The following is a 17,115-nucleotide window of genomic DNA, read 5'->3' on the forward strand; positions in this document are numbered from 1 at the left end:
AATTAAAACTGAAGAAGTAAAATACAAAAACAACCCTTTTATTTAGAATAGAGAACATGGAGGGACATAAAAGAAAAAAATATATCCAAAAATAGGAAACTTGTTTATTTTCCAAACAGTGACAAAAATGGACAGCTTATGCAGGACGGTGGAAATATGCATGTGCAAAACGTTGTGTAGGAAAGCATGAGGTACAGGAAACATATTTACTGTAAAGGTGTGTATTAATATAACGCCGTTGGATGTTCCCACGTGCTCCAACAGCTCCCCACTTGAGGGTGTGGGTGATGATGCCCAGGGGGCAAAAAGCCCTTGGGGTGATGGGGGTGAGTTTCTCCTAACATCCATGACCATCTCCACTGTCATTACAGCCTTGAGCACCTGTAGACAGGCTCATCCACATCAGAGGTGAGGTCAGTGTGGGTGTGTTGTCTGCTAATGTAAGGAGTTTGATAGACAGAACTGCAGCTGTTGGTTTTTGGGGAGAACATCATTAATAATTCAGCCTTGAGGGGACCTGTTGCTCATGGTCAGGGGGGATTGACAATGTACTTCACAGGATTATCTACAGACCTATTGGCTCTGTAGGCAAACTGCAGATAGACGCCGAGACACCTACATGAATTCACAGAGGTCAGACTGACAGGTCATTAAAGTCATTACGCTTTATCCTCAGCTTTTAGAAGAAAATTACTGTTGGGGTTTCTCAGATTTCAGTTTTCACTCTTTGCTAAACCTGTACTGAGACATTTCTTGTTCCCACTTCTGAATGCTTTTATCACAGGACATGTCATTGTTGTACGTCACCCTGGTGTGTGATGGTATACAGGTGGTTGTGTCACAGAATCTGTGTACTCATCAGACAGTTGGTAGCAGTCCTAAAAACATCCTAGTCAGTACAGAAGAAGCTGCCAGATGGATTTACTTCATAGCCAATATGCAACAAACTATATTCTGTGATGTTAGCCTAGGGGTTTAGATTTTCCTAATTTATTGTCAATGGATTGCTGCTGCATTTACCTTTCTTTATACACTAATGATATATTAACATTTAATTTTAGACTCCAGCCAGTAGTTTCTCAAAAATATCAACAATTAAGGGTAAAATCTATATGGTCAGTCACTATCATAATCTAAATGAAACTCCACACATTGACAATGTTCTATTTGCTCGTCGGTCTACTTAAATATATAAAGCAGATAACAACTAATATTCCCACTACAATGTGTATAAGGTTTAATAAAGTTTGAGAAGGGGGAAAAACTATTGCTAATACGAGCTATAATGATCGCAAGTCTCCATTGTAAGAAGGCTTCATCTTCTGACCTCACATGAATAAATGCAGTTCCTCCACGAAGCCTTTTTTCAGTAAAAGTAGCACTGCAGTAGCTGCTGTTATACTTTAGGTCATGCATATTTTTACTTTGAATACAAATTTCAGAAAAGTTTTCATTTCTTTTCTTGACACTGTTTGATTAGGAATCTAATGTAAGGTAAATAAATTCAAAAGTCAACTTTATTTTCTTTTGCACCAAATTATTTTATGCACAAAACACATAAACCAAGCTTTATGAAGTCTTAAAACTATTCCCTCAAAAAAACAAAAAACTGTCTGGGCTTATGGTCATCCATAGTGCATTTCTTTCTTTACTCTTTCACTATGTTAAAATGTACACACTACAAAAATGGTTTTGAAATGCCATTATCTTACTCTTATGAAAATATATAGACACCTCTGCATCTTTCCCCATATTTCACTATACTGCTCAAAGGCTTGTCAATTGTATAACAAAATATTTTATTGTTAAACATAATACAGAAGATGAACAGAAGTTGCACCACTGGCCAACAGGCTTTATTCCTATGACAATGTGTGTAGTGATCTCTATACAAATGGCTAAAAACTAAAGTTACAATGACAATCAGATCTGTATCATAACATCATAACATCAGTCTTTAGGTAACAGTTGTGACATTTGGCTGTAAAAACAAGACATCTGTAAACAAATGTCAACTTAATCTACATTTTTGTTTAATAAAACAAAATTCAATGAATAAAAGATAAAACAAATGCATAAATAAAATGAATTCAGATTCCATTTCACGGGTGACTGATTCAACTCTTCATTTTATAAATGCAACGTCTGGGATCTTCCCTTCAGTCTGCAAAAAAAAAAAAAAAAAAAAAAGAATTGAGAGTAAATTCTGTAGCCTAGCTGTAAAAAACATCAACACTTCATCAACTGAAGCAAACCAAACATCTTACCCTTAACTGAGTGAAGATTTGTGCTGCTCTGTTGAAATCCCATTCATTGTCCTGCAGACACCTGAAACAGGGATGAATCATTTTAAGATTCTGCAATGAAAGACTTCGCTGTTTTACATTCACATGCTCAGAAAAAAGACTTACTTCTGGGACCACTCCAGGTTCATGCCAGACTTCAGTGAGAAAGCTGTGAGCATCTCCTGCTGTTGGGCAGTGAGAGTGGGGACAGGACTTGAGGAGGGAGTGGGGGCGGGAGCAACAAATGCTCGACGGATCTCTTCTGTTGTTGCCATTCGGATGAAGAGCTGATCATTCACAATGCAAAGACTGTGGAACAAGAGGGAAAAAAACCAAAAAAAAGAATAAATAAATAAATACACACATATATATATATAAAATAAGAGTCAAGTGGCCTCTGTGTGCGAATATGTGTGTCTGCTTTATAACTGAAAAACTGGAGAGCTAGCCTTTGCCTTTTGGTGTACTTACATATTTCAGGTCAAGGATCACTGACGAAAACAGCTTATTGATACCACCAGTACTTTTTGAGTTATTAGCTGTTTTTAAAATTACAATGGGCTTACAGGCGGCACGCGGAGGAAAATGCACAGAATGTAACCCCCCCTACCCCAAACACTCAAGACACCCAAACTACAAAAACCTCTCTGCTGTGCCATTATTTCTAAAATACGTCACTCGCTAAAGAGCAAATCACTGTCTACTATAATTATGTAATTCACACTATGACATCTCTGTAGCTTTACTTAGACATGATTAATTTGCATGCCACATGGACTAGGTTGATTTTGCTGAGCTTTAACACCAGAAATCAATCAAGGCATCAACACCAATTAGGTGGTATGGAGTAGATGTCACATAACAGCAACAGGAGAGCCGTTAAATGATTGTGAGTCACTACTATGTCATAACAGGACACATTATAAAGAATAAGAACTGAAGGATAACTTGTGGAGTAGCGGTGCTTAACTAGGTCATCAGTGTAATTAGAAGCTTATCTAACGTTCAGGTTATATTTATCAAATACAGGAGACTCTACCTGGACTCACATAGACTACCAAAAGTAACATACGGCACGATATCAGACATGTTGGAGCAGACATGGGGTTTATATGAGATACAGATGTTAAAACCAGTATTTCTATTGATGAATGGGCTGGCATCAATATGGTTGACATTTGTTGAAATCAGACAATTTTAAAAAGTTTCATACAAAATTATTGTTATTTATTTGTCACATCCTGGTGTGTAAAGGCCTTTACAAGTAAAGAATTTGCTTAATTTTTTGGTTAATGATTTATGTACCACAGACCTTTTTACCCCTCGGCCAACTTCTGGCTGAAAGGGGAATTGTAACTGTTGTGTTGCCTGTATGTCCATTGAATGACATAATCGTATTATCTGAAGAATGCATTGAGATATCTAAACCAAATTTATACAGTGGATGCATCTTGGCATGCAGCGGAAGCCTATGGAAAATAGGTGACCATGACCTACTTTTTCAAGGTCCAATGGCCTTGTGCAGTTATAATATATGAGTACTTTCAAATATAAAATAAATATGTACGTAATAAGTTTTACACAAAGACAATCTAATCTAAATTATAGGACAGTAACTTTCATCAGAATCTGACAATATATTTGGCCGAGGGGTATTAAAAGTGTGCAGCACGTTTTTTTAATGCAGCAACATGACACAACCTTAAGATGTTTGTTTTCATGTCCAATTCATTTCCTAATCAGCTACACTGTTCTTACTATAATCCATGTTCTCCTGTATGGGAATAAAAGGAAGATAATACAAACCATTGGGAGCTTACACTTACCCAGAATTCCCTGCAGGTACAGTAATGAAAACCCGAGAGAAGGCCATGGTAGACTCGCGGGATTTCCCATCAACTACAACTGAAAAACAGAGACAACACAATCAACACCTGTATCCTCAGAGGAAACAAGAACATTTTTAATCAGAAGCAACAATTCACCTTCTTTGAAGACTCCGCTCACAGTGAAAGACAGTAGTGTGTTCTGGAAAAAGAAAACATTTCATACAATTAGAGCAGAGAAAATACTGCAAGTAACTGACAGAAACTCACTGAAAGCATTAAACAACAGAACGGACTCTGACTTACCGTGTATGTGTTTACATCAATGGTGAAAGACGCAATGTCATGTTGAGTTTTTGGCAGCTCGTTGAGGAAAGCTACCACATTCAGGCGGGTGTGCTTCAACAGCCGAAACCGTATTGCTAAAGGAAATGCATTTTTAGGCAAATTGATGTTAGAAAGCATCTCCAACAACACAAAAACAAAAGCATTTAGTTTTCAGACTGACAGGTCCACACTAGAAAAGTTAAACTCACTGGAATCTTTAATTCTCTTCAGGTTCCGACTATCTTTGTGATACTCCCCCAGACTGCTCCTAAACACGAGAGAAAGTGTTCAAATCAACAGGGATACATGGGATCATGGCTGAAAGTGAAATAAAGGGTGCAAAAAATAATCAGCTAGTCAAATGCACGGTTATAAATATTAAATATTGTACATATTTTCTTACCTTGAGGGGTTCTGGGTGGAGTAAGGTGTTGTGAGCGATAATGATGCTCCATCATGATAAGCATCCAGGAGAGGCTGTCTGTCTGCTGAATCATATATACTGTAGTATCTGCAAAGCAGTCACATGTGACTCAAGTTAGTTTCGTATGCATCCCTATGATTCTTTTATGTCCACAACCCTGCCTGACAAATGTTTACATAAAACCTGAACAAAAATTAGTGCTTGTAAAACTGCCAATAGTTGGATTACAGAATCCATGTTGTCACACAGAAAAAGATTAATAAGAGGGCACAGGTATGAAGAATTCTCAAGGGTACAAAGTTGAAAACACTTACTGTTGCAGGAATCGAAGAATGAGAGCCTTGATTTCGTCAGACCCAAAACAGCTGCCCTGGATTGACAAAGAGGAAAACCACAATTGAAGCTTGAGATGTTCATTTAATGATAGGAAAAGCAGCTCTGAGATACATTTTAAGTGTATACATACTGACTTAATATTATTACGTCAAAGACTTTACCATGCAATTCATGACTTCGTGTAAGCAGAGAGCAATTTGTATACAACCTGTTCAGGTGGTCAAGACCAAACATGTTACCTTGCATGGAGGGATGGCAGTGGGAGTTTCGACATCAAAGCCAATGGGTGGAGGGAGATCATGACCGTCCTAAAAACAGTGACACATGAGGAAAATATACAAGAGAAAAACTAGCACCTGAGTCTCTGCTGCGTAGTATTAATTTCTGAAGAGATGCTATAAAGGTGGTTTGAAAGAAAATGTATTGTTTCAAGTACATAAATTTGATTTCATGTACTATTCATATTACGTGTAACAGATCACAATGACATGACGGTGATACTAGGATTAAATGAGATTTAAAATGTTAGCTCACCAGTTTGAGAAGTCGAGGAAACCTCTCCCGCACAGCACTGATACAGGAACAAAAAAAACAAACAACAAAATCAAGAGCAGTAAAGTTATCATCACCACCGAAATCACTCACAAGTATCATCATTACTTCAGTTACCACCGTCAGTCACACCTGAACTTCAGTTCATGTACGATTATGCTGCTGCCTTGCCAGGAACATTTGGAAGAACAAAGTCATTTAGAGATAGATGAAAAAATAAGTACGACTACAACCAGTGACACAAGAGTTAATCTTAGTATTAAAATTTATCTAGAAATTGTCTAATGTCTACATGTTCTTCTGTTCCCTTTTAGCGTCATGCTGTGCCCTTCAATAATTCTCCCACCCCAAGGTGTACTTACCAGCAGGTATACTCACCCTCTCCCCCAATATGGAGATATACACAGATCTGACATGTGGAGCCAACACAAGCACGCTTTTCTAGGATCACACACACATACACACATGCAGGTGCCCACAATCTAGAAGACCGTGCTGGAGACATCCGTTTTTTTACTTTATTTGAATAAATCAGATAACATATAGCTGGGAGAGAGGTGGTTACCGCCTGTCTCGTGATAACTTCCCCCTAAGTTGGTCAAGATGTCAGAAGAACAGATGTGTTTATGTCACAGAAACAAACAAACAAAAAAAAGGTCTGGGTAAAAAAAAAAAAAATTAATTCGCACAGACACGTGACTAGCACAAGTAGTCTAACAATCAGAAGAGGTGTGAATCACTATGTGATCACAGTTGTCAGAGCACAAGCCCATGATTTTCAGCAAAGGAAGACAACCTGAAGACAAAGTCGAAGAAGATAGCAGGACTCAAGTGAGCCGGACCCAGCTGTCCATCAGGCCATCCTAAAGCCACCCCACAACTGGAAAACGGACAGCAGTTCTCTCAGGGTCACAGAGGAAGAATCCACCTGTGCAACTGAACCCCAATCTTTTTGTAGCCTAATTTTAGCACAAGCCTCTGCTTACAGAGGGACTGGGAGACTAGAATGCTCTCTACAGAACTGAATGATGTCTACTCTTTTCTGCTGGTTTCTTTTTGAGCTTTGAGTACTGATCACATCCATCAGCAAAATCAAAGTGTAAGTTCACTGTTTATCTTAATTACTCAAGCAACATTGAGCTTCAGTTTTCAGTTGAGAACATTTTTTCTTCAGACGAAAAGATAAAGGGATTTTGCCAGACTCTCTCCACTTGATTCACTGAACAGCAGAGGCCTGTTGTAGGCCAAAGAAAACCAACTGAGTAGAAGAGACCAACTGTTTTTTTTTTTTCTTTGGCTCATCATCGTCATTGATAATGACATGTAGAGTATCCCTCTCCACCTCAGCCCGGCAGCTTCTCCCGTGTGGTCCCGTCTTCCTCTGGTTTCATTCTCAGTGAGTCAGTGCTCACAGGGACTGAGGCTGAGTAATCGTGACTGTGCCTGCCTTAGGTTGTCCCAGGGTTTGGAGGTGGGATCTTACCCGTCATGGGCTATCCAGCCTTCCATACTCGCCTGATACAGGGTGCTGCCTGGGCAGGCTGCTACTAGGGGAGAGGAAATCTTTGGCTGTGGATTTTCTTTGTTTCATCCAAAACATTTCTCCAGACAACTGTGGATTGTCTTCTCTCTAATGAACAAACCACACTTTGTACAGTACTGCTCAAGAAGTATTTAAATTCTGTTTCATATTTGCAAAAGCTCACACTGAATTGTGTGAGAGAACTGAACATCCTATTTTGAAAAGTGCTACTTCATAAATGCATTTCACCAATATCATCATGGTGCTTTTATTGTTTTGTGTTAGAATTACATTTAAAGGGGTGAGTTTAGGCTGTCAGCAAGGGAGAGCTGGGCACAGCATCACCGAGAAAGAAACACAATGCAGGCCAAAGCTTGAAACGGTGTCCCTGAGAAGCTGAAGAACTGGTAGTTAAGGAGACTGATCAAACTCTCTAGAGTTTAACCAACTGAAAGGAAAATGATGTGAAACCATGATGCAGTTAAATGTCCTCAAAACAACTTTAGGAAAGAAGAAATACTAAGTTTTCAGGGTGAAAAGAGAAAGTTAAATGAGTGGGAAGATACAACATGTAAAACTGAACTAACTACTGACATAAATGGATCTGCTGCTTTTGTCCTCTTTGCTCCCATTCACATAAACACACACAGAAAAATACAGGAAAGAACTGAAGTCAGGCAGCTCTGCTTGGTCCATCCTATTACTGGAGAGATTTGTTTAGTTATAGTGTATGCGTCATCCACATACACAGTCGTCTTTTGTAGCACACTACTGTAAACTTTCAGGAAATACTCCTGGATGCCCTGGTCACAGTCGCACCACTTCGCCTACTTCACAAACTCCTCCCCTAATCCCCCAAACTCGCTGACTGACCTGATGTATGACGGCTGATCTTTGAAGAGGTCACACAGAGGATTCCTGTTCAGCCACAGCTCCACCAGCTTCAGCCCTTTCACCTTGTCCAGTTCCCGGTCAGACTTAAGCTGATGATGCACACAAAACAGAACAATGTTGCCATGCAAGAATAACGGTAAAGGATATAAAACTCAAATGTGCTTTACACTGATTTGTACTCAATCCACTCAACATCAGACTCACCTCATTGTGTGAAAGGTTAAGAGTCTTCAGGTTAGGCACCTTGGTTACCAACTCAGCTAGTTCATCCAATTTGTGAATACGGTTGTTACTCAGGTTTAAGCCTGCCAGCTGTAAGGATTCAGTGAGACAGAGTGTATTATATAAACATCAAAACAGCCTGCCCAGTCTATATGAAATAGGTTTACTGTATTGATGTTACCTCTGGAATGTTTTCTTCAATGATCTTGATGACTGCTTCCATATTTGTCTTTCTGTTCAAGATAACTTCAACATTCTGGGACACCAGATCTGTCACAAACAATATATAAATATATTTCAGTGAGGTTTAATAAACAAAGACTATATTAAATAATGGAAATTCACTATTAGTCTTCAACAATGAGAAAAGGTTAAATATCAATACTTCCCATCATGAAAAGGATTAATGAAACAGCGTAATTACCTGGATCTGTTCGGATGTTGTTCAAGTCGAGAGCTTGTTGGGAGCCATCAAAGCGTTTTGCCATGCATTGCTAACAGAGAAACAGCCAATATGGGAATCAGCATGTGATGTGTAAAATAATATGAAGTTTCTTCTGTACACTTCAAATGAAAACAAGGTGATAAAGGAAAAAGACATGATCATGAATTGTAACTTAAAAGGAATTCCACAAACATTTGAAAAGCTCTGAAATTCCCCAAAACATGATCCAATTTCCTAAACACTCTCACCTAAATAAACAACAGGGCAAATCTGTGCATTATGCAAGGAGCACATTTTAGTAGGGGTGAAATGATTCCTCGAGTAATTAGAGTACCTTGATTACAAATAATGGAATTTTCTCTGCCTCGAGGAATCGCTTATTTAAATGTAAAGCTCTAAGCATGGCATTTTGCACGGACTACTTAATGTGGCACAACACGCTTACGTTTCTCACGCAAAGGAAGATGACGGAGGACACGGAAGTGTTCGGTTGAAGCAGCGGGAAGATGGAGGAGGCGAGTGAATACAACAATGATGACTTAAGAAAAAAACAATAAAAAAAGACTAGATGATGTCAAAAGTGTGGAAGCATTTCAGACTGAACAGCAAGGTAAACACCGTGACATGTATCCGCTGTAACACAGCCCTTCCATACCACAACAGCAAATCTCCGATGTAGCATCTTCTTATAAAACACCCAGAATGGAGATAAAATTAATGTAGGGCAAATCCATGAGATTAACGTTAATGTACCTTACTAACATAACGTTACCCCTGCGGAGGGCTAGGTTTCTGTTAATTATGGCTACTGTCGAATGTGTGGCTAGTTTATTACGATTGTGACAAGCATAGATTTAGGCAGCAAGCCGTGCACCCATGATTTGCACAATTAATTTCCCAAAAGCACGACCAAAATGGTGCACGGTTTGCTCCAAGCTTTCTCTTACCTTGTCACGGCCGAATTTTTGCAAAATCCAACTACTTTTTGCTAAAATGAAGCGAATCGTCAATTAACTGGACGTGTGTGTGTGTGTGTGGGGGAGGTTATAGGTTATGAGAGAGACAGATAAGGTGGGGTGGCCATTGCCTTGATTCTCCTGAATATAGCAGAAATGGGTAAAATTGTTCATGCATGGACTTGTTCCAAGTTCCCGTTCAAAAGTTCTTGCCTCTTATATGCCACAATGCATTCCTGTTATGTCTAAATTGTAAATTCTGAAATGTAGAACTGGTAAAATTAAGTTGCACATCAAAAAGGCAATATTTATGCCTTTTTAAAAATTTATTAATGCATTATATTTTTGATACTTACAAGAAATATTAAGTTGAAAGTAATTACATTTTATTTATTTTTATTAGTATTTGCAATTGCCTCTGAAAATGTTTCTAGTCAAGAAAATACATTTTGTTGTGTATGCACGATATGAATGTAACAAAACTGTTAATTATCAAAAAAAAAAAAAGAAAAAAAACAAAGGAAACCAATTGGTCCTTCATTATTAAGTGAAATACCTTATTTCCTATTGTATATTTATAATTGCTCTTTAACCAAGCAAAAATAAGTTTTATCCAATTACTCGATTAATCGAAGGAATATTCTGTAGAATACTCGAATACTAAAATATTCAATAGCTGCAGCCCTACATTTTAGTATCAATATTATGATAGTCTGATTACTTTGATCCACATCCACTTTCACCAAAAAGGAACAAAAAACCAAACTGGCTGCAAATTATTATTAGAGCACTATTCATAATTTCCTTTAGCTCACCTTCAAATGCTCCAAATGTTCCGGCTTAAGATCGGAGAGAAGGAAAGATGGAGGGGGGCTGGGGTTTACATGCACTTCCACCTGAAATATCAAACACCAGAAAGAGTAAGTCATCTGTCATCAACTAAGGACAAACCAATGAACAAGTCCTGCTGTAAATTAGTACTAGGCATTAGTGTGTGCGCCTCACTCTGGGTCCAAAATGTAGTCATAAGTCTCAAGTACGTTAAAAATCACTCTGTATTATTCCATTGTTAGACTTGTCATAGTAACCATCATGTGGTTATTGTAATTATTCCAACATACCTTATAACCGTCTGTGTCTGTGATCTTATGAGAACATTTGTGTAGAGCATTGGCAGTAGCAGAATCATCCAAATAAAAATGGACTCTGTGATGGTCAACATGGTACTGGATACATGAAAGAAAAGAATAACTTCATGAAAATGCATGTACATGTAGTTCAAGAATAAAAATCCCCATTTCCTTTTTTTGTTCCCATCAATATTTATTATTGTAAAGTGATTACGTGTGTGCTAAATCTTACCTGTACAGGTGTGAAGGGTACTGAACAGATGTTCTGAAGAGCCGTTAGTAACCATTTCTTGTCATGCTTTCTTCCATGCGGTATCTGTCAAAGAGACAAGAAAGCAATCGGTAATCAAGTTGGAAGACAGATGTGTAATGCCTTGTGGAAACTGCAGTTATACACACCGTTACTTTGTACCAGCCTGACCGGTTCTTCCCTCCGCCTCCACCACTCCCTCCTCCACGTTCTCCTCCTCTGAAGCCGCCACCACCACCTCTGCCACCACCTCCACCTTTGCCTTGTCTTCTGTCTCTGTCAAACCTTCCATCTCCTTTACGAAAGGGTCTTCCATAGGGGTTGCTGAAGAATACAAGAACAGTATATTCTGAATCAATCTGCCATCAGACTGACTAACAGCAGCTTGGCTTGAATTACACCCTGCTCAAAACAGACTTTTTGCATCTGTCAGTGTCACTGACTTGCACACTTGTTGTCAATGCCACCTACTGCACACTTGTTAATATATTATTATCATTATTATTATTATTATTCATGTCATTTTAACATTTTCTAAAATATCTGCATCTGATCTTTTTATTGTTTTTGATGCCTCTTTTCTCATGCTGCACTACATTTGAATTTCCCCCCACAGGATCAATAAAGTATCTTATCTGTTAATAACTACAACATCAAAACATGAACTTGTACATTGAACTTGTATGGTTAATACAAAATATTCAAAGCAATTAAAAAGTGTACCAACTTTCATTTTGCATGTTTTATACAATACCTCCTTCCCAGTGTCACTGAATTGAGAATATGACCATACACACACTGCACCTTAAGAGTGTAACATTTTGCTTTTATATAATCACACATATTGACATGATGTGATTAACTGTGCATCTTGTATAAATCACAAGAGCTACAGTCATCCTCTCATAGTTTTGTGTGGGCAATATTTTACAGTGGCTCAGTAATAGAAATTACCTGCATAAAAATTCCTGTTTTTCCATGTGGAGTTCTTTCTACCCTGTCCCTAAAATCCACAGTTTTGCACATCTTGAATCCAGTATGTTTACAGTCAATGTCCCTTACCTATTCTTATGGATTAACATGATAAAACATCCGACCAAGCCTGCTCTTTTATAACCATATTGCTACATTTTATGGTTACTTCCCTCCCCAGACTGTTACAGCCCTGCAAAATGTTATCAAATCCATATCATCTTCAGCCAGAGATACTGTCGAACTAGGGGAGATAAAATTACTATTACTTAAAACTCTTTCCTTGGTCTAAAACTTTCACAGGAAACATGCAGACTTGCAGGCTATAGAAAAGCTATCCCATGACACAGACTTTAGCTAATCATAGGCGTTAATCACCCAACCCTGGTGTCGGCTCCTGCAGATTTAACAATACTATCAATGCTCCATGTCAAACAAGTGAAAAAGTAAGGAAAGCTTTTCAAAACTCCGCCTGGCCGCACAACACTTGGCTCTTTGTGCTCACTGATACCCTGTCTACCCAGGGATTAATTTTGAGTCTTAACTTTCAATCTTTTAAAAAAATTTGTAAGACAAAAATTGGGAGAAAGGCACATGTAAAGAACATGTGTGTGAAACTGGACAAATTGTCTAAGATGAAATTTTCAAAAATGTGTAAAAAAAAAAAAAAAAACTCAAAAATTTAAATTCAGATGTGAAATTGTGCGCTGTAGCCCTCCTACTGGAAAAGTTGGGGTGTAAGAAATTTGAAAAGAATCGGGTGAAGCGCGTCTGAGAAATCAGTCGGACGGACAGAATTCCTGGTGTGTGTGTTAAGAGATATGTATATTTGTCAGGGTAGAGACTGCGATCTGGTAGGATCAGCGATTCTACCAGTAGAGACTCCGATCGTAGTCTCTACCAGTAGAAACTCCGATCAGAGTCTCTACTGGTAGAAACTCCAATCCGAACCCTAACCCTAACCCCTAACCCTAACCCTTCTACTGGCAGGATCGGAGTTTCTACCAGTAGAGACTCTGATCGGAGTTTCTACTGGTAGAGACTACGATCGGAGTCTCTGGTAGAATTGCCGATCCTACCAGATTGCAGTTTCTACCCTTACACACACACACATATATATATATATATATATATATATATATATATATATATATATATATATATATATATATATATATATATATATATACACACACGATAATGTGAAAGTGGTTGGACTTGTTCTACTTTCTCTTCCTGTAGCTAAGTCTTGCATAATTTAGAAAAGCATGTCTTCAACTTGTTCTAAACACCTCCACCTTAAAGCACCAAACACATGCATCACTTATATTGGTAAAGAAAAACAGGAAACAGTCTTTTAATTGTTACTTTTAAACTACACTCAAAACAAGTCTTTCATTGCTTTACATATAATAAAGAATATTTTAGGGCCTGATAGTGACTTTCACTTACATAAACATGTGATCAAGTCATAAAGTAGTTAACAGAACTCTGTGATACTTACAATCTGTGCTGGGCATTGCTGTCCTGAGAGCTGTCACTCATAGCCACATCTCCATCGTCTTCAAGCCTAGACCGAGGTCCAGGACCTCCAAAGCCTCCTGAATGGCCTCCCCGTTGCCGGTCTCTGCGAGACCTGTCATATGATCGTCCTTTGTGGGAACCTCTGCCTTTGCGGTTGCGATTGAACTGTGGTGCGGTTCTATCATCATGTTCTGAGTTGAGGAACAAAATGATCAAATAAGAGCATTTCAGAAGACTATTAAGTGCTGAAAAGCAGTTCATCAAACGACACCAATGAAACAAAGGATCAAACTGAACTATGACCCTACACAACAAATTATGACACATGGGTTTCAATAACCCCCGGCTGCCGGCGATTTTCGCCGTCTATTTTAATATGTGTCGCCAGCTACTTTCCACTCCGGAGCCCAAGTCAGGTCTTTTCTGCCACTCGGCACAAGATTAGAAACCTCCCGCCCGATCATGAAAAAAACAAATGCGTGTACGTAATGCAACCGCTGTGGTCACGCCACCGTTTGGCTGCACAGGAGACTAACACTGAGGTGCCCATGGAAATCACATGACGCGCCAAGCGATATTAGATTGGCTGTCTTTATCAAACTTGCACATGATTTTATGCGCGTCTCAGAGGATGGTGTCATTGTGTGGAACATGTCATCGTCAAGAAAAAAACAAAGCCTTGAGGGCTTTGGCTTCCAGGTTCAAGTTACCAGGAAACAGAAAGGAGGTAAATAAATCGTCATTGTAATGTGTAATAAGTAGTAACTCTCTGGCATGGGTAAATTACTGTTCTCCAAAAGAAATTTTGATAGAGTGGTTGTAACAGCGGTCAAACAAATCCTGGTGGTGGTGCCTCCATTAAACATGTCATTGCTACGTTAGATCTATGCTTGACAGGGCTTGTCACGTGTATTTTTTGTTTGTCTGATAAAAACTTTTATCCCCCCCCCCCCCCAACAAATTAAGCAGAGTTGTGGCCTTTTATAATACTATAATACAGGAACTGTGTGTGACATTCTAATGAAACCTGATAATGATATCACTGCTTTGGTGAATATATACCAGCAGAAACACCAGCTCACACAGGTCATCTGGTCATTCACTCACTCAGCAAGGCCACTGGTAGTCAGCCTGTAAACCAGATACTGTTTTTTTTTTGTTCACAAGGGTGTAAATTTTGTGATATATGTGGAGTTCTCCCGTAAAGAATAAATTCTCCCATCTACACTGATGGTCATTTAATACACTGTAGTCTCACTAAGATATCATGTGCTTCATGTATGTCTTCAAATGCCAAAAAGCAAAATATGGATTTTGTAAATTATAACAGATCTTTGTAAGATGTAAACTGATAGTTTCTATGTAAACAAATATCCCAAAATACATAATAAATCACAGTAGTTAGAAATAGAATATGAAATATTCATGTTTAAATAGAACAAACCAGCTTCAGGACACTTTACTGCAAATGTATACATGGACTGGCAAAAATCCAAAACCAGCTAGTATCCCTTATTAAACCTATATATCTGGAGTAGTAGTTATCAGCATATTTTTTTTTTTTTACATTTTTAGTTGCAACAGACTTCTCTCCATTCTTCCAGGGCCCATTTGGTGATCAGATCTCCAGTCTGGATTAATTTGACCATCAGATTTATACAAGATCGAGGAGCATGTGTCTTTTTACTAAATGACTATCATTTTAAAGTTGATTTGACCTTCAACAAATATAAATTGTACTAATATATATGAATAATACATGAACAAAGAATAATGTAAATGGAGATCACTAGATGTAGTTTGGAGCAAGGTCACTCTTTTTTTTTTAGTCTTTACCTGTTATGAGGTCTACACTTTACCTTTGGCAATACAGCCATAGTGCTCTTTTCAGGTTTAAAATTGGTCATAAAATTAGGTAAAATGGGGTATGTAAAACAGTTATTTTGCTAGAATGTGGCATAGGGAGGCTTCACCCCCCATATACCCCCCACCAGGGCTTTGCCCCTGGACCCCATCACCCCTGCCATCTGGGAAGAGCCACCTACTTTTAACAAATAACCGTCTACTCTGAAAATTATTGAAACCCCTGTGACACATTGGCAAGGAATTACACAATAAAAATTTTAACCACTTATTGGGGAAAAAAATCCTTAAATTGCTGTCTGAAATAAGACATTAATGAAATATATGTGATATATACTTATTACCATTTCATTTTTAAAAAAAATTCTTTAGAGAGGAATCAAAATGCAAATTTCACACCATCTATAGATACCTGGTTTTATTTTACTGAGGCCGTGGTGTGTTCCAACATACCGAGCAAAACTTAGTGAATAGGTACTTAGGTCCATAACCTACGAATAGGCTAAAGCTCACTGAAGGCCGACACATAATTTTACCTCCTAGCATCATGCAACCAAGGCTTCTGACCTCTCTGTCCACCAGAAAATTACCACGATCTGAGGAAGAGCGGTGAAAGTTGTACAGAACTGTTAGCTTGATGCTCAAGTGAGAAGGTTTTCTTACCGTTGTAATAATGCCCGCCATCCGCCATATTTCCACAATAGTGTTAAATAAAAAAAGGCACAACCCTGGTCAAAAACAATATCTACAGGGTCTCCGATCTCTCGTTCAGAAAACACGTAGGCTAATGGATCAGGGAAACTTCAGCATTTCAAGTCCTTGAACACAAAGACGAACAAACCGTCCTCGCAGTCAGTGCTCTTTAACTCGCTAGCTGTAGCACTAGCTTAGCTTCATATCCAACTGCGTGTTGACGAGATGTCAACGGAAGTTCAAATATGGCTACTGGTTTCATTTCCGGGTCAGGAATTCAAACAAAGTTTAAAAAAAAGTTAAAACAAACACTGAGCACTAAAACATGGCGCATAAAGCATCTTAAGTCAAAATAACTAACTCTCTGACGATCATATACATACACACACACACACACACACACTTAAAAGGATAAAGTTAGTACATAGTAGTGGTAGGCAAATAGAGTGATATTTCGAGAAATTTATTAATTTATCTGAAACGTAAATACTTAATACAAACAAGTAAATTTAGTTATAGCGGAGGGGGAAATAGGATAAGGTGCGCATTAGTCTGATCATTATGGATAAACAATTTAGCCCTCAGAGTTGGGTTATCCAGAAATGATAATGTAAATGCACATGGGATTTGAAGACTTCAAGTTGACTTCACAGCACACAGAAATAAGTGCTGACTACATATAAAGTGACTCAACACTCTGAAGTAATGTTGCTTGATATATGAATGCATTTATTTACGAAGTTTGTCAGTTTTGGTTAGTCCCTCATGTTTTGTTTTGTTTTTTTTTCCCTTTACTGAGTTCTGTTTATACTAGTTTATACACACCTGGAATACATTAATCATGTAGGGAGTGTACCTACGTTTCCAAGTTCCCCAGTGTCCATTTTGGGTTAG

General features: G+C 38.3%; 1 protein-coding gene across 2 annotated transcripts; it reads right to left on the bottom strand.

The window, feature by feature from the left end:
• Positions 1–1,532: 1,532 nt before the first annotated feature.
• On the bottom strand, positions 1,533–16,447 carry nxf1a (nuclear RNA export factor 1a). 2 transcript variants are annotated; one of them, XM_030146087.1, is made up of 21 exons: positions 16,196–16,447; positions 13,646–13,857; positions 11,319–11,493; positions 11,152–11,235; positions 10,911–11,015; positions 10,605–10,685; positions 8,813–8,882; positions 8,570–8,658; positions 8,371–8,478; positions 8,146–8,255; positions 5,733–5,769; positions 5,438–5,506; positions 5,177–5,232; positions 4,842–4,949; positions 4,648–4,706; positions 4,418–4,533; positions 4,271–4,313; positions 4,112–4,190; positions 2,412–2,594; positions 2,268–2,328; positions 1,533–2,164 (listed from the first exon to the last, which is right to left on the bottom strand). In XM_030146087.1, exons 1-21 carry the CDS (start codon positions 16,217–16,219, stop codon positions 2,126–2,128), a joined length of 1,908 nt encoding a protein of 635 aa, XP_030001947.1. In that variant the 5' UTR covers positions 16,220–16,447; the 3' UTR covers positions 1,533–2,125. The 2 variants fall into 2 exon arrangements, with proteins under 2 accessions (XP_030001947.1, XP_030001946.1); XM_030146086.1 differs by having other exon boundaries at positions 13,646–13,856; positions 16,192–16,447.
• Positions 16,448–17,115: the final 668 nt, after the last annotated feature.

Source organism: Sphaeramia orbicularis, chromosome 10 (assembly GCF_902148855.1).
Source record: "Sphaeramia orbicularis chromosome 10, fSphaOr1.1, whole genome shotgun sequence".
Classification (NCBI taxonomy): domain Eukaryota; kingdom Metazoa; phylum Chordata; class Actinopteri; order Kurtiformes; family Apogonidae; genus Sphaeramia; species Sphaeramia orbicularis.